The sequence below is a fragment of the Gossypium arboreum genome, chromosome 6 (assembly GCF_025698485.1).
Source record: "Gossypium arboreum isolate Shixiya-1 chromosome 6, ASM2569848v2, whole genome shotgun sequence".
NCBI lineage: Eukaryota > Viridiplantae > Streptophyta > Magnoliopsida > Malvales > Malvaceae > Gossypium > Gossypium arboreum.
Genome location: NC_069075.1, coordinates 79,912,667 through 79,938,093, shown reverse-complemented (window position 1 = coordinate 79,938,093; position 25,427 = coordinate 79,912,667). Strand labels below are relative to the sequence as shown.

Sequence of the window (25,427 nt, the reverse complement as noted above, 5' to 3'; positions counted from 1 at the left end):
TTTTTATGAATTTTCATGGATTAGATAGCACATTAAGCATACATAACACCAAATATGATTCTTTTGATTAGTCATTCAAATGGCTAATCATTACCAAGCATTTCCTTACCACTCAATAGCCATATCATAAGATTATATACACAAAATAATTATAATGCTATACATGCCATACTCAAAATATACAAGCCACTATGCCAAAATGGTCCACGGATAGTGTGAGCGAGCCTTCGACCATTCCCGATTTCTGAACTAGCTCGTCAAAACTACAAAGAATGGAAAGGAGGGAGTAAGCATAAATTCTTAGTAAGTTCACATGCAAATAGCAAGTAACATAATCATGCAATCCAACATAAAACATCATTTGCATAAATATCACCAAGACATTCATGTTACACTTGCATTTACTATCTTACCACGATTTCATCATACCAAGTTCTCAACCCGAGGATTTAAACACATACCTGTCAAATTTTCTCATTCACCACACTTATCAACATGTCACCTTCGTTTTAGGTATTCTCCTCATTCACTTAAGATTCACCCATTGAACACATCATAATATAATTCGAATACACGAACTGCATGCACACAAGTGCCATACCCGCAGCTAGACAAATTCAATAGCCTGTGGAAATTATGTAGCCAAGATACCATGTAACCCGCCCATAAGAGAACTCGAACTCAACTCAACAAGCTCGGGCGTTCGCATCCATAAGTGAACTCGGACTCAACTCAACGAGTTCGGAACTCAAATATCCTAGTGACATGTCACTTGTATTCTAATCTATTCCCAAGGTTCAAACGGGATTTTCCTCGATCACACATCTTTGTTGTCTTCCACAGAATGTCAGAACCGATACTCGGTAGCATTTCATATTTATTAAGTAGCTCACATAATTTGCATATTACTCAATAAGAACCACAAAGCATAATATTTCATGATAATAATCATCGTATCATATAAATAACATTAAATTACTTAAAATGACAATTATGTTACCACATTTACACATGAACTTGCCTCGGTACAAAATGTTAGAAATCGAGCCTATTCCTCGTAAACTTTATTTTTCCCTCGATTACGACTCGAATCTCGTTTCTCTTGATCTAAAATACCAAATTAATTTATTCAATATACACATTCATCAAAATAGCCCCTAATACGAGCTTGGATAAAAATTCCCATTTTACCCCTAACTTTTCAATTATTTACAATTGAGTCCTTAAGTTTGTACAATGAGTTACATTCATTACCCATGACATCTAGGCATAGCCCAATTTCCTAGTGTCCATAACAGCCCATATTTCACACGAAAAATCAAATTTTTACCATCAATTTTACCCTTTTTTACAATTAAGTCCCTTTTTAGGTGTTTTCACATAAAACTACTAAGTAAAAATTGTTAAACACACATCAAACCATCATATTCCTTCATTATTCATCAAAATACAATTATGTCACACATGGGTAAATTTTCATACATGCATCCTAGCCCAAAATATTGCTAGAAAATGATAGAACATGCTTTCTAGATTTGAAAATCAAAAAGAGCATTAAAAACGGGCATGAAAATCACTTACAATCAAGGCTTAAAAATGTTGAAAACCCTAGCTATGGTGGCAAGAAAAATTCGACAGCCCTTATGGAGAAGATGAGTCCATTTTTGTGTTATTTTTTCCCTTTTTAATGACTATATTTACCAAATGACAAAAATGCCCTTAATGCCTTTCTTTGTAATTTTTCATGTACAAGCCCATTTTTGTCCAGGTTAAATTGCTATTTAAGACCTCCTAATTAGTATTGCAAAGAAATTTCATACTAAAAGCTTCTAGAATGCAACTTTTGGAACTTATTCAATTTAGTCCCTAATTTCAATTTAAGCATTTTATGCATAGAATTTCTTCACGAAATTTTCACACAATCATGCAATCATATCATAGACCTAAAAATAATTATAAAATAATTATTTCTATCTTAGATTTGTGGTCCTGAAACTACTATTCTGATTAGGCCCTAATTCGGGATATCACACGTGTCCCTGTGTCCACACGGGTGTGTGACCCTGTTTCATGAAAATTTTTCTAAGTTTTCCCAAAACTTTCCACGGTTCTTTGTTTTGTCCCAAACTGCATTTAATGCATGTTTAGAGCTTCGGTAGCTCGCATAAGGGACATTATGCATTTGATTGAATGTTTTTAATTTAAATGAAATTTTATGGCCCGATTTTACGAAATTGTGTACTTTTAAGTCCTATAGCGCGTCAAACCCTATCCCGACGTTGGATACGGGTAAGAGGTGTTACATTTAGTGGTATTAGAGATATGGTTTAGTCGATTCTCGGACTAACCTAGCATACATGAGAGCCTAGCTATACATGCCACCAATCTGTGATAGTGTGATGTCTCCCGATGCGAATGAGAACCATCTTGTTTAGACAGAGGTACTCTCCAAATGAGCTACACTGACTATGTTCAATGTGGTGCCGAGGTATTTGAGTAAATTACAGTTATGATGAGCCTAAACTCGAAAAAGTGTGAATAAAAGTTCATGATATGTATGTGATAACATGTGAGATGAAAATCCATATTGCGAAGAGTATCCATGTTTATTTGATGTTCATATGATGTTATATGCTTGACTTATTTGATTAAGTGAATATGATAAGTAGAAATTCATAAATGAATAGGTTGTGATAAGTTTATCTATGTTTAATTGATAGTTCTATGATGTATAGGACCGATTTGCTTGAGTAAATGCATGTATTTGGGTAACTCACAAAAAATCCAGTTGGAATGAATGTCCATGTATACTTTTCTGAATAATTATGATTGGCAAGCTCGTACAGCTTGAGTAAACATGTTAAATTGCTTGGATTGATTTATATGATTATAATGATATGTACATAAGGATATGCAAGATCAAAGTTTAGATGGTGATAATATGACTACAATGATGAAAGTTGCATTATATGTATATGTGTATGAGAGAAGAATTAGGGACCTTACGACCCCGGCCCTTACCAGAGTGGTGTTTTGTGAAGGACTTTATGAAATCTATGATGATTAAGTTCAAAAGTATGAGACTAAAGAGTTCAGCGGTAGAATGTTTATGGATATGATCAAAGATTGAGAATAAGTTAGCAAGTAAAGATAGAGATAGAAAGGTAGCAGATTGATCTAAAGATTATTTGATGTTCGCAATATCACAATTAGTGAAAAAGTTAATTCCAATGAATCAACTTATTCAGGCACGATGTGAGAGAATGTGTTAATCGAAATTTCTTCAAAACTGATCTTCTTTAGTGAAAAACATAATACGATATTTGTGTTGGCGGAAACAATTGAAGGAATAATATTTGAAATGTAAGATATCAAAATGTGACAGATTACAGCTGAGCAAATTACGACAGTCTCTTCTGGGGTAATCTATATGTTCATTTGTTCTCAGAAGTATTCGTGTGATTATCTATTTTAGGATAAACTTGTTATTGTATGGGAATGCTTTCTAATCATGGTGTTAGATAAAGGTATTATCAGTCTGACTGGTCTATGGTCTATATTCCTCTATTTCTCTCTGGTATTCTGTTACATTCCGTCTGTTGGGATTTTATGAGAAACTGCACATGATGCTATGATTTTATTTCTTCTAATTGATATTCTATTCGATATATATATGGGAAGGTACATTATTCTTTTAGCATTTAATTCCATGGGTTTGAATGATGTATTCTTTTGGACTTTTTTTTCTGAGAAATTATCGAGATCTTTCATATTTTCTTAAGAGTTCTGCTTTCGATCTATTGGTACGGTATCGTATATTGGATTTTTTTTTTTATCTTGGATTTCTTCATCTTGGATTTTTTTGTCTTGGATTTCTTTATTTTGGTCTTCTTGTCATCTTTATTACGAAAATTATTAATCATGACTCGTATCTAAAGTGTATACTTTAGCCTATGATGACTATGTCAATTATGATTATGCCTCTGGGTTGATAGTAGTAACATGATGATTCTAGTATTTGGATTTCTTTAAATTTTGTGTAAGGTTTTGACATCGACAAAAGCATAAGTGGCGAAACTGCAAGTTTCAATTTGTTTGGTGGATTTCTTCACCTGAGTAAGTTGATTAAATTTAATTCCCTTAATTGGGATATTCTTGTTATTTTGAGCTAAAGAAATGATAAAGGTCTTTGATAGGCATGATAAGTGAATCTTAAATGATTGCATGTTGAGCGGTTTTGTCGACTGGAAGAGAGGATTTCTGGAAATGTCATCTATTGATGATTAAGACCGACGTGGTTGTTCAATCGGTATTGGTTATTGTTTGAAAGATTAAATGAGATATTTATGTCTGGGAATAAAATTTCATGTCTTTACAGGTAAAATTCGGTTAGTCTGAATGAAAAGTGTACACAAATTAGAAGACCTTGATATGATTTAAAGCTACTTTGAATGATAAAATTTATCGCCTTGTGAAAGTTGCATGATCTATTACATGTTAGCAAGGTTTTGAATAGTCGAGGACATTGTTAACTGAAGTATTAGATTTGGTTTAGCCTGCATCGGGCAAGAAATTCTTGATTTTCAGTGATGTGTCATTAAGCGAAATATGATGTGTTTTAAGACTATAAGGTAATGAGATAGCTTAAAGTATCCAATGTTATAGAAAGATCTGAATCTGAGAGAGCATAGATGATTTGAACCATTGAAAGATAATGAGTTAGTTACTGTTTGATCTTTGAGAACAGCAAAAATACAGTTATTAGTATTGGGGTTGAAAATCCTCAATTTCCTTGAGAATGATGGTTATACGGTCGATCTTGTCTATTGATGGATCAGTCTTAGCTGAGTTTAAGACTGAAAACTAAAGTTTTATTTTAAGTCTGTGCAGCTAAGAAATGTTATGTGATTTGTTGTCATATGTTTAGCGAATTTGCAAATTGTTTCGGTATGTATTGAATTCTCGCTAATCAGATTACTGGAATTATGTATCTCTGAGATTGTCAAATTTCTTAAAATGCTAGTCTTTGTTAATCAGACTGAGATCCGGGATTTATATCGTGAATTATTGAGAAAACTAAATGAGGTTCTGAATTTTAATGAAGGCTAGAGGTTGAATTAGCAAATCGTTCGACTGTATGAAATTGTAGAGAGTATAAGGCCATGATAATTGGGCTAGCTATGCCATTTAAATCTGGAAGGATTCAAGTATGTTATGTATGTATGTGCTATGAAAGTATGGATCAGACCTTTGAGTACATGAATTCCCCAATAGAGATCAAGATTCAGTCGATGTGTCGTATAACGAAGAATTACTTATGACTTTAGTATTAGAAATTAAAGAGCTAAGTATTAAGCATATCCTGAGTAAAAGTTCTTTAGAAATGATTATAAAATAGCAGAGTTTATGTGAAAGCTGAACCACTCTTCTAGTAAGATTTGCAGGGATGAAAATCCCTAAAGGGGGAGAGTTATAACATCCCGAATTAAGGCCTAATCGGAATAGTGGTTTTGGGACCATAAATCTGACATAGTAAAATTTGTTTCTATTACATTTTTACGGTCTAAAATTTCACAGGATGATTTTGTGAAAATTTTGTTAAAAAATTTTGACGTTTGGGCACTCAATTTGGTCAAAAGGACTAAATTGTAAAAAGTGTAAAAATTGAATTCTAGAAGCTAGAGGTGTCTAATTGCTATGAAATTTTAAATTGGAAGTCCTTAAATGGTAATTAGACCACTGGTTAATTTTTGGACAAAAACGGATATGAAATAGGTGAAATAGAATATTTTTAAGTTAGGGGCATTTTGGTCATTTAGTAATTAAAATGAATTAAAAACAAAATCAAAAGCCAATTTTTGTTCATCTTCTACCCCATGGCCGAAACTTGCATGAAGAAGACATAGCTAGGGTTTTCCAAGCTTCCAAGCTCGATTGTAAATCTGTTCTAGCCCCGTTTTTAATGATTTTTACATTTTTAAAATCCTCGTAACAAGATCCATCTATTTCTACCATTTATTTGAGCTAGGGTTGATGTTTAAAAATTTACCCATGTATATCATGCATGTATTTTGATGTCTAATGGTAGAAACTGAATGTTGGGTGTTAAATAAACGACTTTTGCTAAGTGATTTTTGGTGAAAATGCTTAAAAAGGACTAAATCGTAAAAGTTATAAAATTTGCATAAAAGTGTGTTTTAGGGGAAATTGGGGACTTCTATAGTTATGAAAATGATTTGGCTAGGCTTAAAGTACAAATAAATTGAATTAAAATCATTTTATGAGCATTGGGGCAGAAGTGTAAATATGTAAAAGTTTAGGTGTCAAAATGAAAATTTGTAAAAGTATGATTTTTGGACCCATATGAATAATGTGACTAATTAGTAAGCAAAATGTGATATTATAGATCAAGGAAAATGAGATTCAGGCATATATTGGGAATGAATGAGATTATGGACTAAATCGGAACAAATAGCCGTGCTCGCATTCGAGGTAAGTTCGTATGTCAATAATAACGCAACGATATCATTGTTTATGCTTGAACTTAAATTGATGTGTTAACATTATGTTGTGAATATTTATATAGTTGATATGATAATTGTATTTTGTGACAATTGCCTAAATGTTATTATGAGCAATGCCATTTTTATTTCATGAATATGAGAATGGTGAATTTGTAAGCATGAATGATATTATGGTCATTAACTGTGACGTTATGAGCAAGTACGATGGAGATGCTATGTGCAATGAGAAAAACCCCATTTGAATCTTAGGAATAGTTTAGGATACAAGTGACATGTCACTAGGAATAAGAAGTCCGAACTCGTTGAGTGGTCCAGGTTCGTGACATATATGACATCCAGGCTCGTTGAGCGGTCTGAGTTCGTGATATATATATGAGAAATTCGAACTTGTTGAGTGGTCCAAGTTCGTGATATATGTGGCATCCGAGCTCGTTGAAGGGTCCGAGTTCATTATGGATGTAAGCATCTGAGCTCGTTGAGTGGTCCACGTTCATGATGGATGCAATACATGTGATTAAGTTTCGGAGAATGGTCTTGTGTGTCCTACCGGTGGCTAGGTAATCCTTGAGTGGTCGGATACCTGTCAGCTTTTTTGAGCAGCCCGTGTAGTTACACCTTGACCGATAGCTTATATTAGCAAGCCTGTGAATAGCTCTTCCGTATGCGTTACATGATATGAGGTAGCTCCGGCTACGAATGTTTACGTGGCACTTATGTGCAAGTTTCTGTGTATCCCATAGTATTCTGAGTGTTCAACGGGTATTATAATGAATGATGCGATGAAAATCCCAAGATGGGCATGGCAATGAAGTTAAATTTATTTGATATGCTATGGATATGTACAGGTATGTATGCTTAACTCATGAGCAATGCCTTGATGAAGAATGACTTATGGTGAGAAAGTTTATGTATATGTATTTATATGAACATATGATAAGTGTGCAAAATGGCTTGAATGATAAATAATATTTATGGCTATGTTATTATGTCTTTGTGTAATTGAGCATGGAATCAATGAAATGGTAAGTTCATGATTAGTTGAAAATGGACTTATGATAGTTATCATCATATTGCACTACAACAGTTTTGGACAGCAGCAGTAGTCTGACTTTGAAAATCCACCAAAAATTGTGGAAATTGAATTATAAACTGAATGAGAGATGAGATTGAAGATTATTGAGGCTAGTTTCACATAGAGGAAATGATGTATGCAAAAGAATTTTGTATTCTGAGATATTTGAATTTTTGTGAGACAAAGTCAGAGTGATTTCGGGCTCCCCTGTCTTAACTTTGGAAAATCACTAAAAATTTTAAAAAATTGATTATGGGTTAGAATTTATATGACTGAATTCTCAATGAGTCTACTTTCTAAATAAATAGACGAGAACATAATATGAACCCCGTGCTAAGAGATAAATAAATTTTAGTGAGGAAAGGTCGAAGTTGTCAAATAGCAGAAAAGGGATAACTTTAAAGAATAAATAGTACTTATTGGCTAGACCAAAAATTCTGATCATTTTATGTAAGAATATATATGAGTCTAGTTTCAGTGAAAATTAACAGATCTTAATTTGGAGTTCCGTAGCTCATGATATTAATAATTTAGTGACTATGACTCGAGTAGACAGCTTGACTAGAATTTGAGCAAATAGTGGAATTGTGTGCAATTTCAATTGTGTTACCATGAGAACATGTTGATAAAATTGCTTATTATTTTCATATGGACTTAATAAGCTATAAAGCTTACTCCCTCCTTGTAACACCCCGTACCCGAGTCCGTTACCGGAATCGAACACAAGGTGCACACAGACTTAACTTAATTATTTTCACAGTCTATTTAGAAATTTCCAGACAAGCTGGTTACTGCATCACTGTCGCCTTAAAAATCATATCTTGAGTTTCAAAGCTTGAAAATCAGTTTCGTAATTTTTCCTGAAACTATACTCATATGACCATCTACATATTTTTTTCTAGAATTTTTGGTTGGGCCAATTAGTACAGTTTATTAGTTAAAGTCTCCCCTGTTACAGGGATCGACTACACTGACCTTCGCGCATTACGACTTGGATATCTCCCTCCACAGGGCTTCAATACTGATGTCGTTTGTTTCTATAGAAACTAGACTCAAAGAGAAATCTATACATATATGGAATAAATCCTAATTATCTCTGGTTAATTTACAATGAATTTCCAAATTCAGAACAGGGATTCCAGAAACCGTTCTGGCCCTGTTCCACGAAAACCTAAATATCTCTTAACATATAACTCATATGACCGTTTCGTTTCTTCCATATGAAAGTAGATTCATTAAGGTTCATTTACATAATTTATTCACTATTTAATTCCATCCCTAATATTTTTAGTGATTTTTCACATCCACATCACTGCTGCTGTCAAGATCGCCTTTGAGGTAGACTTTACCTATTTCATAATTTCCATGATTCAATTAGCCCTTTTTGCATACATGGCACAAAGAATGATCATGATTAACCATTCCAATGGCTAATCGTTTCCAAACATTTCCATACCTCTTAATGAACAACATACAAAATGATTATGATAGCATGCCAAAGTTTATATAAGCCATTTTCGCATGGCTATCCAAATTTATACAAAATCAAAGGGGTCTATGACCAACAAACGAAAGAGTAGTCCTATACATGCCATTTCAAAGTTCAACCAAAATTTGTACCAAAAGGGGGCTTTGATAGTGTGGGAGACTTCGACTTCCAAAAATCCCGAGTCCGATAGCTGACGAGCCAAAATCTATAAAACAGAGAGCAAAGAAACGGAGTAAGCAATTTATGCTTAGTAAGTTTTGAGCAAGGATTCCAAGACAACAAAAGCATAGCATTCATATAGCTAAACGAATAATTTCATATGCACACATTCTCAATATCATACTTACTTCACATTACCAACCCTTATGTTCATACACAAAAGATCAACTTAGCCATAGGCCGGTAGCTCGTTTATCAACTGAGCGAATACTTATTTGTAATGGCTCAACTAATTCAAAGCACATACGAACATACCTCATTGCTGGAATTTTTGCAAGCGTATTAACTGAAATTTTTACAGCAAGATTGCTCTTTCCCGAATCACGTACCTTCGGATTTTATCCGGATATAGCGACTCGCTCAAAAGCCTTCGGGACATAGCCCGGTTATAATAGCTCGCACAAATGCCTTCGAGACTTAACCCGGATTTGGGAACTCGCACAAATGCCTTCGGATCTTAGTCCGGATTTAGTAACTCGCACAAATGCCTTCGGGAATTGACCCGGATTTAGTCACTTAGCACAAAAGCCTTCGGGACTTAGCCCGGATACCATTCGAATAACCAAGCACATATATCAACAAATCATAACACATTCTTATTACATTCTCATTACCAAAGCTCAAACACAAGACACTTATCATATTTACAATTTCGGCTCAATAGCCACACACAAAGAGCATGATTTCGATTTGCTTAAAACATGATCTAATCAAATCATAATTTAAGCTCTATTACTCAAGAACTTACCTCGGATGTTGTAGAACGATTTCGATGGCTATTCGACCACCTTTTCCTTCCCTTTATCGGATTTAGATCCCCTTTGCTCTTGAGCTTAATTAAATAAATAAATCGATTTAATCATTTGAGCATCGAAAAGAGGAACACAAGGCACTTAGCCCACACTTATACATTAGACATTAAAGTCACATACATGTGAAGTCATGCATCAAACTCAACACATTAGTTAGTACTCTCCTTAGCCGAATTTTCTAGGTCGAGATAAAGCCTTCAACATGCTTACTTATGGCCGAACAACACATCAACCTATGTACTCATTCATGTGGCCGATTATGCATGTTGATGTTGAGGCCAATTACATGTTTAATACCACACATGAACGGCATACATTTTACTAACTAATGCATTACATATTGTAGTTCAATACACATCTATCATTTACTTCATAACCGAAACATCATCATAAGCAAAAATATACCTTGAGATAGTATATATGTCATACCAATACATCATGTGCAAACATATATACATATAGGTGCAAGGGCCGAATCTCAAGTTGCTTATATCCAAATATAAACATATATCCAAAGCTCAAATCTTACCTACCATGCAATATGCATAAATCATACTTATGGATATACCATGGCCGAATACACCACAACACCATACCGTTTCAATTTTGGTCATGGTTAAACAAAGATCTTAATGTCTCACTAAAATGCTAAAAGAGAATCCAAGAGTCATCAACCCACCATCACATATATCATTAACAAGCTTCATATTTAGCATGCAATGGCATTAACACAAAATCCACCTTGGCCGAAACCATTCACATGACATAGCAAGGATTTGAACCATGGCTAATAAGAACATCAAGCTAGCAACTAAAAACATGCATGAATCTCATGGCACAACATCAAACATACCTTAATCTTGATACAAGTATAGCCAAAACTCTTCCTAATCCTCTTCCAAACCAAACATGAAGCAAAAACCCCTTCCTTCTTCCTTAGAATTTTCAGCTCAAAGAAATGAAAAAAAAGGATGAACAACAATTTTTTTTTCTCTCTTTTCTTCAACTCACGGCAATGGGGGTAACACACACATTCTTTCTTTTTTTTTCTTCCCTTTCATTATTCAATTCCCATGCTCATTATTTTATTTTTTTCTTACATACCCCATTGTCACAACATGTTTCATGACATGTTTTGCCCATAATCCCTTGTCATGGCCGGCCACTAGCTATTAGGGGGGGAAATTTGACATGCAAGTCCTCCCTTTTGATTACATGCATTATTAGGTCCTTATAGATTAGCCTATCACATTTCAAAAGTGTCACACAAGTCCTAATAACTGAATTCACATGCAATCGACTAAATCGAAGCTTGAAATTTTCACACATTCATAAATACATATTCTAGACAATAAATATTACGTTCAAACATTTCGGTGTCTCGGTTTAGAGGTCCCGAAACCACTTCCTGACTAGGGTCAATTTTGGGCTGTCACACTCCTTTCCATTTCTTTAGTGTTAACAGGTTAGCTCGGGGTTGGATATCGTCGGAGGCAGCATCACACTATCAAGCTATCACTTTCGGGGTATTGGTGAATTTAAACGTCTTCAAGTGAGTGACATGTATAGAGACTTAGTTATTGCTATGTGTTCTTATGATTTGGCCAAGATGTTGGCTTATATTAGTACATTATATAGCCATGAGATGTGGCTTATGATGGTCATGGCTTGTAAACCTATTTATCCAAGTTATGTATTGATGACTTCTGATGTGATCATTTGATTATATTTGTTTGATATGAATGGTTAGTATTACGGTATGTATGCTTGATGAATGTTTTATGACCAAACGAAGTGGTTATAATCAGAGAATAAAATTGTGATATGGCAATAATTCAATAATACTTGAACATGAAATTGGTGTGGACTCACTTAGGCAAGCATGGTATAAGTGTATAAGTGATGATCAAAATGAAATGTTCAATTGATTATGAATTGGTGTGTTTAGACTTGGTATAGAATGAGTAAGCAAAACACATGTAAGATGACATATGAATAGTACAATTGAGTATTAATGGAGGATGTTTAATCATTTACTTGATGCTACATTATATGTGTCTATAATGTATTTAAGTATGTGAGGTATTAACGATAACAAAAAGGCTTGGAAAATAGCCTAAGTGCTAGCCACACAGGCAGAGACACGGCCATGTGTCTCAACCGTGTGGAGGAAACAGCCTAGCACAAGGGCGTGTGGCCTGGCCGTGTGGTTCAATTTGTTTTGCTAACATCATAAACAGAGAGTTACACGGCCTGAGGACACGGGCGTGTTAGAGACACACGGGCGTGTCTCTGTGTCCATACGGGCGTGTGACCCTGTTTCATGAAAATTTTCCTAATTTTTCCCAAAATTTTCCAAGGTTCTCGGTTTAGTCCCAAACAGCCTTTAATGCATGTTTAGAGCCTCGGTAGCTCGCGTAAGGGACATTATGCATGTGATTGAACGTTTTTAATTTAAATGAAATTTTATGACCCGATTTTATGAAATTCTATACTTTTAAGTCTGGTAATGCCTTAAACCCTGTCCCGGCGTCGGATACGGGTAAGGGGTGTTACACATTCTCTTTTAACTTTTTCTCCTTTCCTCCACCATGATCGAACCCTTCACCACCGTTCACCATGCCTCGTGTGCACCGCACCTCCTCCCCTAATCTTTTTCTCCTCCTATCCCCACTGTGATCACCACCGCGGGTCTTTTTTCTCCTCCATTTCTCCCTTCCCTTTTTATTTTTTTCTCCAACCTTGTTGCACCTAAACTCTTATAGTTCCTTTTCTTCAACCATCGTCGAACCACTGCTCCCTCGTCACCAGACCGCTACCGTCGCCACCGCCGCTGGTGGTTGAATTTCTTCCATTTTCTTCCTTTTCTATTTTGTTGTTCCATATATTAATTAAACTTATACTCACTTTGCTCTAATGATTCTTTTAGATCGCTCAACTCGCTGATCTTGTTTCTTTTCTGATTCATCGTCCATCTTGATTTAATCAAGTCTGTAAGTGTAGGTTATATTGATCATAGACTCGTCGTCTTAGTGATTTCATCTTTTGGCCGAATAGTATAGTGGCCATAGGGATAATTATTTATTATTATTTATTTTTGTTGTAATATTGTTCCTTACAATATTTGAAGGAGCAAATGATAATCATAGGGGATATCCCTAATTTTGCATTGGACATCATCTTTTCGAGAGTCCAAAACCGTGGGGTAAGTGTCAGTGAGGTTATTAGTAACCGATCTATTAGTGATAAATTATTGTCAAATGGATCCTAATTGATAAGCATTATTCATGTGTTAGATACATCTTTTGAGTTAGATCAAAGCGAAATCGATACTAAAGATTGTGGCTTTTAGGATCTTCGATGAAAGGTGTGGGATCGATTCTACTTATTGTGTGTTATATAATTATTTTTTGTTATATTAATAACTTAAACATGATTAATTATGAGTACACTAAGTATTCAGAGAGGAGTTGAAAGATTCATTACAAAGGACCCAAGTATCTATCCAAAATACATTTTGTAAAATGCCTGAGATATGTGATAGGATGTGATTATTGTTATAAATAATGATGTAAGTGTAGATTTCGTTCTCATGACATGTGTTGCATGGCTTATGATATATTTGGTGATTCAAGTATGATATATATATGAGTATGTGAATATTGAGACTTATGATCTAATGTGCCAAACATGATTAAACATGTTAAAGTGATGATTAGTGAAATGTGATTATGTGAGCATGTCCACATGCCTCAGTGTTAAAAGTGACTCACATGTGTTTAAAAGTGAAATTGCCTTGTCACATACATGGGGTGGGATTTTGTGAAAGGTGGAAGTAAGTGGCAATATATCTACATATCAGTGGTGGCTTGTCCATAAAGTGTTATAAGTGGCAGTATATCTGCATACCAGTGGTGGCTTGTCCACAAAGCGTTATCAGAGGCAGTTTATCTGCAAATCAGTGGTAGCTTGTGCACAAATAATGATTCAGATGGACAAGTTCTAAGGAACTCGATAGTGGTGTGTATCAGAGATGGGTAGGAAATTTTATAAAATGTGCATCGTTTTAAAATATGCATCGATATGTCCATGCATAAATATCAGTGTTATAATTTATAAATATTTTGATGCTTGATATGTTGTGATTGATATATTTTGGTATGTATGTGAATATACTTGTTGATGCGATCATAGTTCGAGAAATCACTACCGAATCCATTGAGCTGCCACGAGGACCTATAACTCGATCACGAGCTAAGAAATTTCAAGAAGCTTTAGCAAGCTATGTGGATCGAGGTTGGGGAGAGCAAGAAGCCGAATCCAATAGCCATGTATGGAACAGCTCAATTGGCATCACTTGCAATTTATTGCAAGTTGAACTTGAATTTAATAAACTCATCTAATTTTAATAAATGGGTTGTTGGACTTTATTCAACTCATCTTAGTTTATTTTAGTTTAATTAATAGAGTTTTTGTTGAACTTCATTTAATAAGTGTTGCTCATAATTAATCTAGTTACTAGGATTATTTATGGATGCATGGTTTAAGTTTAATTAATTATGCTTCTATTAATTTAACTAGTTAATGGAATAATTGTTGCATAGGTTTTAGCCATTTATCTAATTAAGTGTTTAATGAGTGCATGTTCAATAAGTTTTTAAATGTGTTTAATAAGTTCAATTTAATGTGTTTAAATGCAGGTAACTCTTCAGCTCATAACCGTTACAATTCAAGGCTGTTACACATTAATAAAGTGGCTTTTGAAGTCATTTTCAGTTACAAACAAGGAGGCTGCTACAAATGAGGTTTTATACATCATTTAAGGAGCTTTAAGGAGCATTATATCATCCTTTTATTTCAGCAGCAACCTCTTCATCTACCAGCCATTTTTGCTACTTCAAAAATTAACTCAAAGCACTCAAAATGCCTTTAAGGAGCTGGTGTCTATTCGGCTATCCGAGGGACAATTCAAAAGTCATCTTTCAAGCATTTACGGTCATTCATTCAACTGAATTGAAGAGAATTCAAGAATAGAGTTACTTGATTCAAGAATGTCAAAAGACTTAAACTTTATTTCAATCTTTAATTAGCACATTAATATGAATTCTTGTGACTATTCATCTAGCATATTCTAGCACTATAAATAGTAGAAATAAGTCTTTGTAAAAGGACCTTTGATGAATTTGATGATATCTTTGTAAAAGGACCTTTGATGAATTTGATGATATCTTCTTACTTTGTGAGTGTTCAACTCCCATTGTTCTCCAAAGACTGAGTTGGCTTATCAAGCAACCCTTGTGGCGTTAATTCCGTTTTTTTTTTAGAACTTATCACTTGTATCCAGGTGTGGCGGTCACCATACCGAGGTTCCTATCTTTGTAGATAGCGGGTTGAGGTTTACTATTAAACGATCCTTACCATTTTTCCATCACCTTTTCAGCCTAATTGTTTTCTAAGTTTCGGATTAGCACAAATCTATTGTGTTGGTTCATTCTTAAGCTTTAGCCTACCACCTATCATTGTTTCCCTAACCTTTTGAAACCTTTTCTTTTAGCTTATTCTTCAACCATTTGTAAGCCTATTTTTACAAACTCTTCATCTTACCCAATTTAAACGATCGGGGAACAATACGACTCGTGACATCTATATTCGAGTTCGTATCATTTGGTATCAGAGCTAGTTAAATTGAGGTGAGAATCATCATTTTCGATATTCTTGAGATTGTATTTTAGAAAAAAATTTCAAAAAAAAATCGAAAAAAAAAAGAGAAGTATACATTCCTAAAAGTGCAAAAGTTGAAATAAACATTTTCTTAAAAAAAAAAAAGTAAGCAAGAAGTGAAAAGTTATGTTTCAAAAGTACTTTCTGCCCAACAAATTCATTATTTCTTTCTAAAACCAAACCACCACACTGTCACCCTTTTTTTTCTTTTTGTTTCTAGCCTACTCTTTGAGCTAACATCATTACCTACCCATAATCGAACATTATTTTTGCAAACCGACTCACAAACGGGAGTTGATTCATCTAAGTAGCCCATCGAGAACTTTGAAAGGCGAACTTAAGCGGAAAAAGGCTAGAGCGTGGTGAGATTATCCGAGAGAACAAAAGCCAAAATTGTGAGAATTTTTCTTTGTGAGAGAAGTGTGAGGTTTGTTATGTGATAAAAAAAATTCCATGTCTAGAAGTCCCGAAAGAAATTAAATGGCCGGAGAAGGATTACGACCCGTTTGCAATGTTGTGGGTGGAGGGGTTCTTGATTTGACACTACAAGCACTGATGCGAGAGATGGAGCGGTTATTCAATCGTAAACTCGAACCAATCGAAGATCGATTATTTTGAGTTGAGACACGTGAACAACGCGAGGCAACTCTGGAAGGTGCAAGATGAGGGCGTAATGAAGAGAGTGAGCAAGAAAGTGATAATTCATCTGTTCGAAGTGTACGACAATATGGTTGCCAATGACATCAAGGTCCTAAAGATCGTGACCATCCAGATGACAATCTTAAAAATATCAAGATGAAAATTCCACCATTCCAAGGTAAGAATTGATGTGATCCGGCCCGGGTGGTTGAGTCGAATTCACTTAGTTGCCCGATCATAGTCGAGAGAGTCATTTGTGCCTCGAATTTTAGTAATAGAAATAAAAGAATAGAATAGGATAAGCAGAAGGTTTCGAAGAAGGGTAAGTTTAATAATAGGTTCGACTATGGGTAGCAAAGATGGATGAAGGATAGAAGGCTCAGTTTGGTTAACAAGAAAGAAATTTGAAATGGAAATGGAAAACGAACTCAACGTCAGGAATGATTCAACACTAAAAAGTGTCACCCCGATTCCTATATGGTTAAGGTGAAAAATATGGATAGATGGATAGGTGAATGCCACACCAAAGCTGGTGAAAAGTTCAAACAAGATCGGTAGACGCCACTAGCACAAACTAGATAAGTCTTCGAAACTTGTACGAGATATGAGAGGAAGCAACCTCACAAGAACAATGTTCATTAACAAATTTGGCAAATAGTCCTTTTATAATGAAATGAGCAAACTATTTATAAGCTATCTTGTAGTAACCGCATGGACAAACTAGCTAGCTTAAAAACTAAGCAAATTCGGTCATGAACTAGCTAGAATGTTCTAGAATGAAAACATTAATTAACTAGTCTTGATTCGGCTGATGGGGATGTGTTTGGACAGCTTCATGCATGAGCTTTAATCACTTGATGAATGTACATCTTTGGTAGCTCAACGGGTTGTCTAGGTTCAGCCAAGGTGTGCATGAAACTTCCAAAAGGTGTCTCTTGGCCGAATAGGTGCTTAGGAAACTCCAAGGGTCCTCCCATATGCATCGGCTGTACATGGAACTTGGAAGGAGGCTTGAACCTAGCCGTACATGCACTTGCATTAAATGTCCCTCATACATGCATGTGTGCCGTCCATGGGAGATGCATCTCTCAATATTCATTAACCCTCCATGTACATGAATGTATGGCTTCCAAACATTGAACCGATCCATGCATGTATCTTCCTATTCAATGTACTTTCCCGTTTATGCACCTTGTCATGAATGAATCTTCCACATTCGGCTAACCTACATAAACAATTAATATAATTAAATAAAATATAACTATTCATATAATTATAATTTAAATTAATAACTAAACAACTTAATAACACTAACTAAATTCAAACATAATAATTATAAGTCAACTATCAAATTAAATTCGGCTAGCTCAAAATAGTCAAAACACTTAGTGAGCTAAGTTGAGCTAGGGGTTTAGGCATGAGCTGTAGCAAACTTAATTAAAAACTAAATTAAAACTTAGTTTATTGGAATGAAGTAAGAATGAGCTGAAACAAGCTAAATTCAAACTCAAACGAGCTGAATTGAGCTCAAGTGAGCTAATGGGAGCTAAATGGCGCATGGGGAGCTGGAGAGGAGCTGAGATCGGATTGCAAAAGGGTGCACGGAGTCTTCAAGGCATTGTCCTTAGCTCCTCCAACGTCATGAACCTTGTTGTCATCCCAAATGCACAACACCAATACGGATAAAGCATCTTGAATTTGCTTGGTTCGAGCTCGAGTCATGGGGCCTTTTGGAAGTTCGATTGATTCAAGATTTGCATTCGAGGATGCCCCGGGTGTGCTCACATCAAGAATGATCTTGAAGCTTATTTGGAATGGGAAAAGAAGATCGAGCTTGTTTTTTTACTCCCACAACTATTCAGAAAGTAAAAGGTAAAGCTTGCAGCTATAGAGTTTTCTGAATATGCAATTGTGTGGTGGGACCAACTTATAACAAGTAAAAGGAGAAATGGTGAAAGACCTATTTCTACTTGGGCTAAAATAAAATCAGTCGTGCGAAAAAAATTCATCCATTCGTACTACCATCGAGATCTATATCAACGACTCCAAAACCTTACTCAAGGTTATAGAAGCGTTGAAGATTATTATAAAGAAATGGAGATAGGGATGATCCGAGCCGATATCGAGGAGGATCGAGAAGTGACCATGGCGAGGTTCCTTGCGGGATTACATCGCCGACATAGTTGAATTACAACACTATGTTGAAGTGATGGACATGGTCCATATGGCGATTAAAGTTGAGAAACAACTCAAACGAAAAGAAGTTAGTCGAATCTATGCCCATCTTTCTAATAAATGGAGCCAATGAGTGAACAAACCCCCTATTCAAAGAAAGAGCCGGTTGTAGCAACTAAATCCAATCAGCCCATCAGTGAGTCGAGTCGAAACAAAAATGAGCAAGTGCTAAATCGCATGAGAGACATTAAATGTTTCAAGTGTCAAGGTCGAGGGCACATAGCAAGCCAATGTCCAAATCGACATATCATGGTGGTAAGGGCCGATGGTGAAATTGAGTCCGAGGAGGAGGATGAAAATAAGTCCGAAATACCATCCGATGATGAAAAAGATGAAGTAGAACTACCAGTTGAAGGAGAAATCATTGTGGTGAAGCGAAGCCTTAGCGTTCAAAGTGTTGAATCCGATCAACAAAGAGAGAACATTTTTCACACCTAATGCCACGTTCATGGCAAGGTATGTAGTTTAATTATTAACGATGGAAGCTGTACTAATGTAACTAGCAACATGATGGTGGAAAAGCTCGGTTTGGCCACAACCAAACATCAAACTCCATACAAGTTGCAATGGTTAAATGATGGAGGAGAGCTTAAAGTCACAAAGCAAGCTGTGGTAGCATTTTCCATCGGGAAGTATCAAGATGAAGTGGTGTGTGATGTAGTTCCCATGCATGCGGGACATCTACTTTTGAGGCGTCCATGGCAGTTTGATAAGTGTGTGATTCATGATGGTTACACAAATCGGTACACATTCAAGCATCAAGGAAAAAATGTTACTTTAGCCCCGTTGACCCCAAAACAAGTGTATCAAGATCAATTGAAGTTGAAAGAAAAAGTACAAGAAAAAAAAAGTGAAAAAGAAAAAGATAAAAAATTAAAAAAAAAAGAAAGGAAAAAGTGAGAGAGTTGAGGTAAAAATACAAGAGAAAGAAGAGAGTCAAAAAGAAAATGAGAGTGGAAAAATGAGCGTATTTGGGAGGGAAAAAGAAATTCGAAAGTCCCTATTGATACGCCAGCCCGTGTTTGTACTTATGTACAAGGAGTATTTATTCGATACTAACGAACATGATAACTCTTTATCTTTTTCTGTCGTTTCTTTGTTACAGGAATTTGAAGATATTTTCCCGGAAGAAGTTCCTAGTGGACTGCCTCCAATTTGAGGTATTGAACATCAAATTGATTTCATTCCCGGAGCTACAATTCCAAATTGACCATCTTACCAAAGTAACCCCGAAGAAACTAAAGAGCTACAACGACAAGTTGCTGATTTAATGGATCATGGAGGATGTGCATAGATTGTCGAGCTATCAACAAAATTACCGTCAAATACCATCATCCAATCCCTAGACTTGATGATATGTTAGACGAACTTAGTGGAGCAAAATTATTTTCTAAGATCGATTTGAAAAGTGGCTATCATCAGATTCGTATGAGGGAGGGGGATGAGTGGAAGACCGCGTTTAAAACCAAATACGATTTGTATGAGGGGCTAGTGATGCTATTCGGCCTTACTAATGCTCTGAGTACTTTCATGAGGTTGATAAACCACGTTTTGAGGTCTTTCATTGGTCATTTTTGCGTAGTTTATTTTGACGATATTTATATTTATAGTAAATCTTTATATGATCATATTGAACATCTACGATCTGTTTTGGAAGTTTTAAGAAAAGAAGTGTTATATGCAAACCTAAAGAAATGTAACTTTTGTACTAACAAAGTTGTTTTTCTAGGTTTTGTTGTAAGTGAAGTGGTCTTGAAGTGGATGAAGAGAAGATCAAGGTAATACGAGATTGGCCACTTCCAACCAATATCAGCCAAGTTCGAAGCTCTCATGGCCTTGCAAGTTTCTATAGGAGATTTGTGCCAAACTTTAGCACACTTGCTGCCCCATTGACTGGTATTATCAAAAAGAATACACCTTTTCTTTGGTCTGATGAACAAGAATCTTCTGTTGTTAAAATCAAAGAGTGTTTAACTAACGCTCCGCTTTTATGTTTGCCGGATTTTAACAAAATTTTCGAGATATGATACGTTTAGAATAGGTATAGGTGCAGTTTTAACGCAAGATGGGTGATCGGTGGCTTATTTCAGCGAGAAACTGAACGGAGCTACGCTCAACTATCCTATCTATGACAAGGAAATATACGTGTTGATACGTGCATTAGAAACATTGCAGCATTATCTTTGGCCTAAAGAATTTGTTATACATATAGATCATGAGGTTTTGAAGCATTTAAGAGGACAAACCAAGTTAAACAAACGACATGCAAAATGGGTTAAATTCTTAGAATCCTTCCCATATGTCATCAAATACAAACAAGGTAAGGAAAATATCATTGCGGATGCTCTTTCTTGAAGGTATGCTCTTTTAAATTGTTTAGATGTTAAATTACTTGGGTTTGTTTATTTAAAAGAATTATATGCTGACGATTCTGATTTTGGAGAGATTTACAAGTTGTGTGTGCAAGGTGCGTACAATATCGGCAAGATAGATTCTTATTTTGAGAAAATAAATTGTGCATACCCCAAGGATCGATAAGAAATGTGTTGGTTCATGAAGCACATAGTGGAGGTTTAATGGGACATTTCGGTATAACTAAAACTTTTTACATTCTTCAAGAACATTTTTATTAGCCGAAAATGAAACAAGATATGGCTAAAGTATGTAGTTGTATTGCTTGCAAGAAGGCAAAACCAAGAATTCAGCTGCATGGGTTTTATAAACCATTACCAATTCCGGAAGAACCATGGATGGACATTTCGATGGATTTTGTTTTAGGCCTTCCTAGAACAAAGAATGGAAAAGATTTTATTTTCGTTGTAGTTGATAAATTCTCTAAAATGACACATTTTGTTGCATGTAACAAAACTGACGATGCTCTCAATGTTGCTAATTTGTTTTTTAGGGAGATCGTGCGTTTACATGGAGTTTTGAGGACAATCGTTTCGAATCGAGACACTAAGTTTTTAAGTCATTTTTGGAGGACCTTATAGGGAAAACTTGGAACTAAGTTGCTGTTTTCAACAACTAGTCATCCACAAACCGACAGCCAAATGGAGGTTGTTAATCGAGTTTTATCAACACCACTTCAAGCAATTATACGAAAGAATTTGAAGACTTAGGAAGAATGTCTACCCCATATTGAATTTGCATACAATCGATCGGTACATTTGCATACTAAGTATTCGCCATTTGAGGTAATGTATGGATTTAATTCCTTAACTCCATTGGATTTGTTATCATTACCTTGTGATAAGTTGGTGCATTTAGATGGAAAGAAAAAGGCAGATTTTGTTAAACAATTGCATTAGCGAGTTAGAGATAATATCGAGCGAAGAACAGAGCAATATGCTCGTCAATTTAACAAAGGTCGTAAACGAGTGATATTTGAACCTGGTGATTGGGTTTGGATTCACATGTGTAAAGAGAGATTTCTCGTTCAATGACGATCCAAGCTTTCGCTACGCGGAGATGGACCTTTTCAAGTCTTAGAAAGAATTAATGACAACGCATACAAATTGGATCTACCTGGTGAGTATGGGGTTAGTGTGACTTTTAATGTTGCTGATTTATCCCTTTTCGATGTAGATGACGATTTGGGTACAAATCGCCTTGAAGAGGGGGAATGATGTGATCATAGCTCAAGAAATCACTACTGAATCCATTGAGCTGCCACGAGGACCTATAACTCGATCACGAGCTAAAAAATTTCAAAAAACGTTAGCAAGCTATGTGGATCGAGGTTGGGGAGAGCAAGAAGCCGAATCCAATAGCCATGCATGGAACAACTCAATTGGCGTCACTTGCAATTTATTGCAAGTTGAACTTGAATTTTAATAAACTCATCTAATTTTAATAAATGAGTTGCTGGACTTTATTCAACTCATCTTAGTTTATTTTAGTTTAATTAATAGAGTTTTTGTTGAACTTCATTTAATAAATGTTGCTCATAATTAATCTAGTTACTAGGATTATTTATGGATGCATGGTTTAAGTTTAATTAATTATGCTTCTATTAATTTAACTAGTTACTAGAATAATTGTTGCATAGGTTTTAGCCATTTATCTAAGCTAAGTGTTTAATAAGTGCATGTTCAATAAGTGTTTAAATGTGTTTAATAAGTTCAATTTAATGTGTTTAAATGCAGGTAACTTATCAGCTCATAACCGTTACAATTCAAGGTACACATTCATTAAAGTGGCTTTTCAAGTCATTTTCGGTTACAAACAAGGAGGCTGTTACAAATGAGGTTTTATACATCATTTAAGGACCTTTAAGCAACATTATATCATCCTTTTATTTTAGCAGCAACCTCTTCATCTACCAGCCGCTTTTGCTACTTCAAAAATTAACTCAAAGCATTCAAAATGCCTTTAAGGAGCTAGTGTCTATTCGGCTAGCCAAGGGACAATTCAAGAGTCACTTTTCAAGCATTTATGGTCATTCATTCAGCTAAATTGCAGAGAATTCAAGAGTGGAGTTACTTGATTCAAGAATGTCAAAAGACTTGAACTTTATTTCAGTCTTTAATTAGCAATTAATATGAATTCTTGTGACTATTCATCTAGCATATTCTAGCACTATAAATAGGAGAAATCAGTCTTTGTAAAAGGACCTTTGATGAATTTGATGATATCTTCTTACTTTGTAAGTGTTCAACTCCCATTGTTCTCCAAAGACTGAGTTTGCTTACCAAGCAACCCTTGTGGCGCCAATTCTATTTTTTTTTAGAAGTTATCACTTGTATCCAAGTGTGGCGTTCACCATACCGAGGTTCCTATCTTTGTAGATAACGGGTTGAGGTTTACTATTAAACGATCCTTACCATTTTTCCATCACCCTTTCAGCCTAATTGCTTTCTAAGTTTCGGGTCAGCACGAATCTATTGTGTTGGTTCACTTTTAAGCTTTAACCTACCACCTATCATTGTTTCCCTAACCTTTTGAAACCTTTTCTTTTAGCTTATTCTTCGACCATTTGTAAGACTATTTTTACAAACTGTTCATCTTACCCAATTTAAACAATCGGGCAACAATACGACTCATGACATCTATATCCGAGTTCGTTTCACTTGTGTTGATCTCACACTAGGCCTTTCAAAGCTCACCCATATTACTTATGTGTTTTCATATAATCCTCATGTTTATGACTCAGATTCGGTCGTCAGTGATGCTCTTGGAAATGTTTCTTTTATGATTATGGATTTTTCTTATGTTTTGGACTTTTATGGACTTTATGACCTCTTTTTTGGATTTTATTTTATGATAGACTATTGAACTGTGACATGGGATTTTTAAACTATGGACATTGGACAAATTGCATGAGTTTTTATTATTTTGTATTTTCCTAATAATATATTTTTCTGCAAAGTCAATTTATCGAATTTGAATTTGAAGTAACTAATGTTTTTGTGCCAACGTTAAGGGTGCTGAAGTCACGTAAGCTTGTTGTGAATTCTCTTTGTCTAGTTTGTAAAGTGGAGGAGGAGTCGGTGTGCCTTTTTTTTTTCGTGATTGTGTTTTCTCAAAGCACGTCCTGGAGAGGTTGGTATGGCTCTCTCGACAATTAACATGCAACATAGTTGGAAACAGTGGTTAGCAGAGGATTTTATGAAAAGCAGTTTAATGGTATGTAGAAAATTAGTCATCTCTTATTGGGCTCTATGGTATAACCGTAACAAAGTTTATCATGAGGGGATTAGAGATCAGATTCAAGATGTAATGGGTTTCATAAATGCGTACGTGTTAGAAATAGAGCAGTTGAGTGAGTTATCAAAATCACTAGATTTACCTAAGCAATATGTTTGGGAACCATCGGAGGGTGACACTATTAAGCTTAACTTTGACGTTTCATTTAATCAACAATTACAGATCTCATACTTGGGTATAGTAGCATGAAATAAGGAAGGACTGGTCATGGCATTGTGCACTTACCTATGGGAGAACATTCTAGATCCGACCATGGCTGAGGTGCGAGCATGTTTGAATATGGTCTCTTTTGTAGAAGAGCTAGGTTTTCGAGATGTGTGTGTTGAGGGGGATGCTTTAATAGTCATCCGGTAACTGAAATATGCAAAAGAGGACAAATTTAGGATCAGTAATCTCATAAAAGATATTAAGGGAAGAGGGGCCAAGTTTAGGAGCCTCCAGTTTAGTTTCGTACCTCGGGAGGCTAATGCGACGACACATAGGTTGGTGATGGAAGGCAGAAAGTACGATTACCCCATGTATTGGGTAGAGAAAGTCCCGAGGGAGGTAGAAAGGCTTGTTGACAATGATAGGAGAGGGGTTAGGGTAAGCGACCATTTGTAAAGGCTGAGTCCCGATTCGAAGATAGTGGGTTGTCCAATGAACTCGAAGGCCTGATGAGAGGTTTTCTAGTTTTGTTGCAATCAAAATATGACGAGTTTTTCTGGTTACCTCGACGATTCACTCGTGCTAAGAAAAGCTTGAAAGTTCTCTGGAGAGGAAAGTTTTAGATCTGGGGGCTTTCATTTCTTTTTCTGGTTTTTGTTTTGTTACCTTTATTTTGTTTAGCTATTTTGGTTTTGTTACTTTTGTTTACTGTTGGTGCTTTTAATGCAGTTAAGCTGTTTCGAGGTCTCCTAGGCGCCATTTAGTTACCCAATGGTTTGGCTACACCTATGGTCAGATTGCAACTGATTTTAAGGGTGAGTAAAATTCGATTTAATTTGAAAAAATTAAAAAAAAATTAA

General features: G+C 35.5%; 1 protein-coding gene across 4 annotated transcripts; it reads right to left on the bottom strand.

Annotated features, from left to right (window-relative positions):
• LOC108478646 (uncharacterized) lies at positions 1-25,260 on the bottom strand. Of its 4 annotated transcripts, XR_008284324.1 has the most exons (4): positions 24,875-25,260; positions 24,646-24,774; positions 10,053-10,136; positions 9,002-9,290 (listed from the first exon to the last, which is right to left on the bottom strand). XR_008284324.1 is itself a non-coding variant. In XM_053029952.1 (3 exons), the coding sequence occupies exons 1-3, from the start codon at positions 25,015-25,017 to the stop codon at positions 173-175; spliced, it is 363 nt and encodes a 120-aa protein (XP_052885912.1). In that variant the 5' UTR covers positions 25,018-25,260; the 3' UTR covers positions 1-172. The 4 variants fall into 4 exon arrangements, 3 of the variants coding, with proteins under 3 accessions (XP_052885912.1, XP_052885911.1, XP_017636604.1); XM_053029952.1 differs by lacking the exons at positions 9,002-9,290; positions 10,053-10,136 and adding an exon at positions 1-263; XM_053029951.1 differs by lacking the exon at positions 10,053-10,136.
• Between the last annotated feature and the right edge of the window lie 167 nt (positions 25,261-25,427).

What these genes read in the sequence shown, in the direction of transcription:
- LOC108478646 (XM_017781115.2), bottom strand. Translation starts at nt 25,017, where the DNA reads ATGGTCGCTTACCCTAACCCCTCTCCTATCATTGTCAACAAGCCTTTC. An exon ending in CGTCGCATTAGCCTCCCGAG is followed by an intron (nt 24,775 to 24,874) that starts GTACGAAACTAA and finishes TGCATATTTCAG; the next exon opens with TTACCGGATGACTATTAAAG. An exon ending in TCTAGAATGTTCTCCCATAG is followed by an intron (nt 17,702 to 24,645) that starts GTAAGTGCACAA and finishes TTGTTTATGTAG; the next exon opens with GTTAGCCGAATGTGGAAGAT.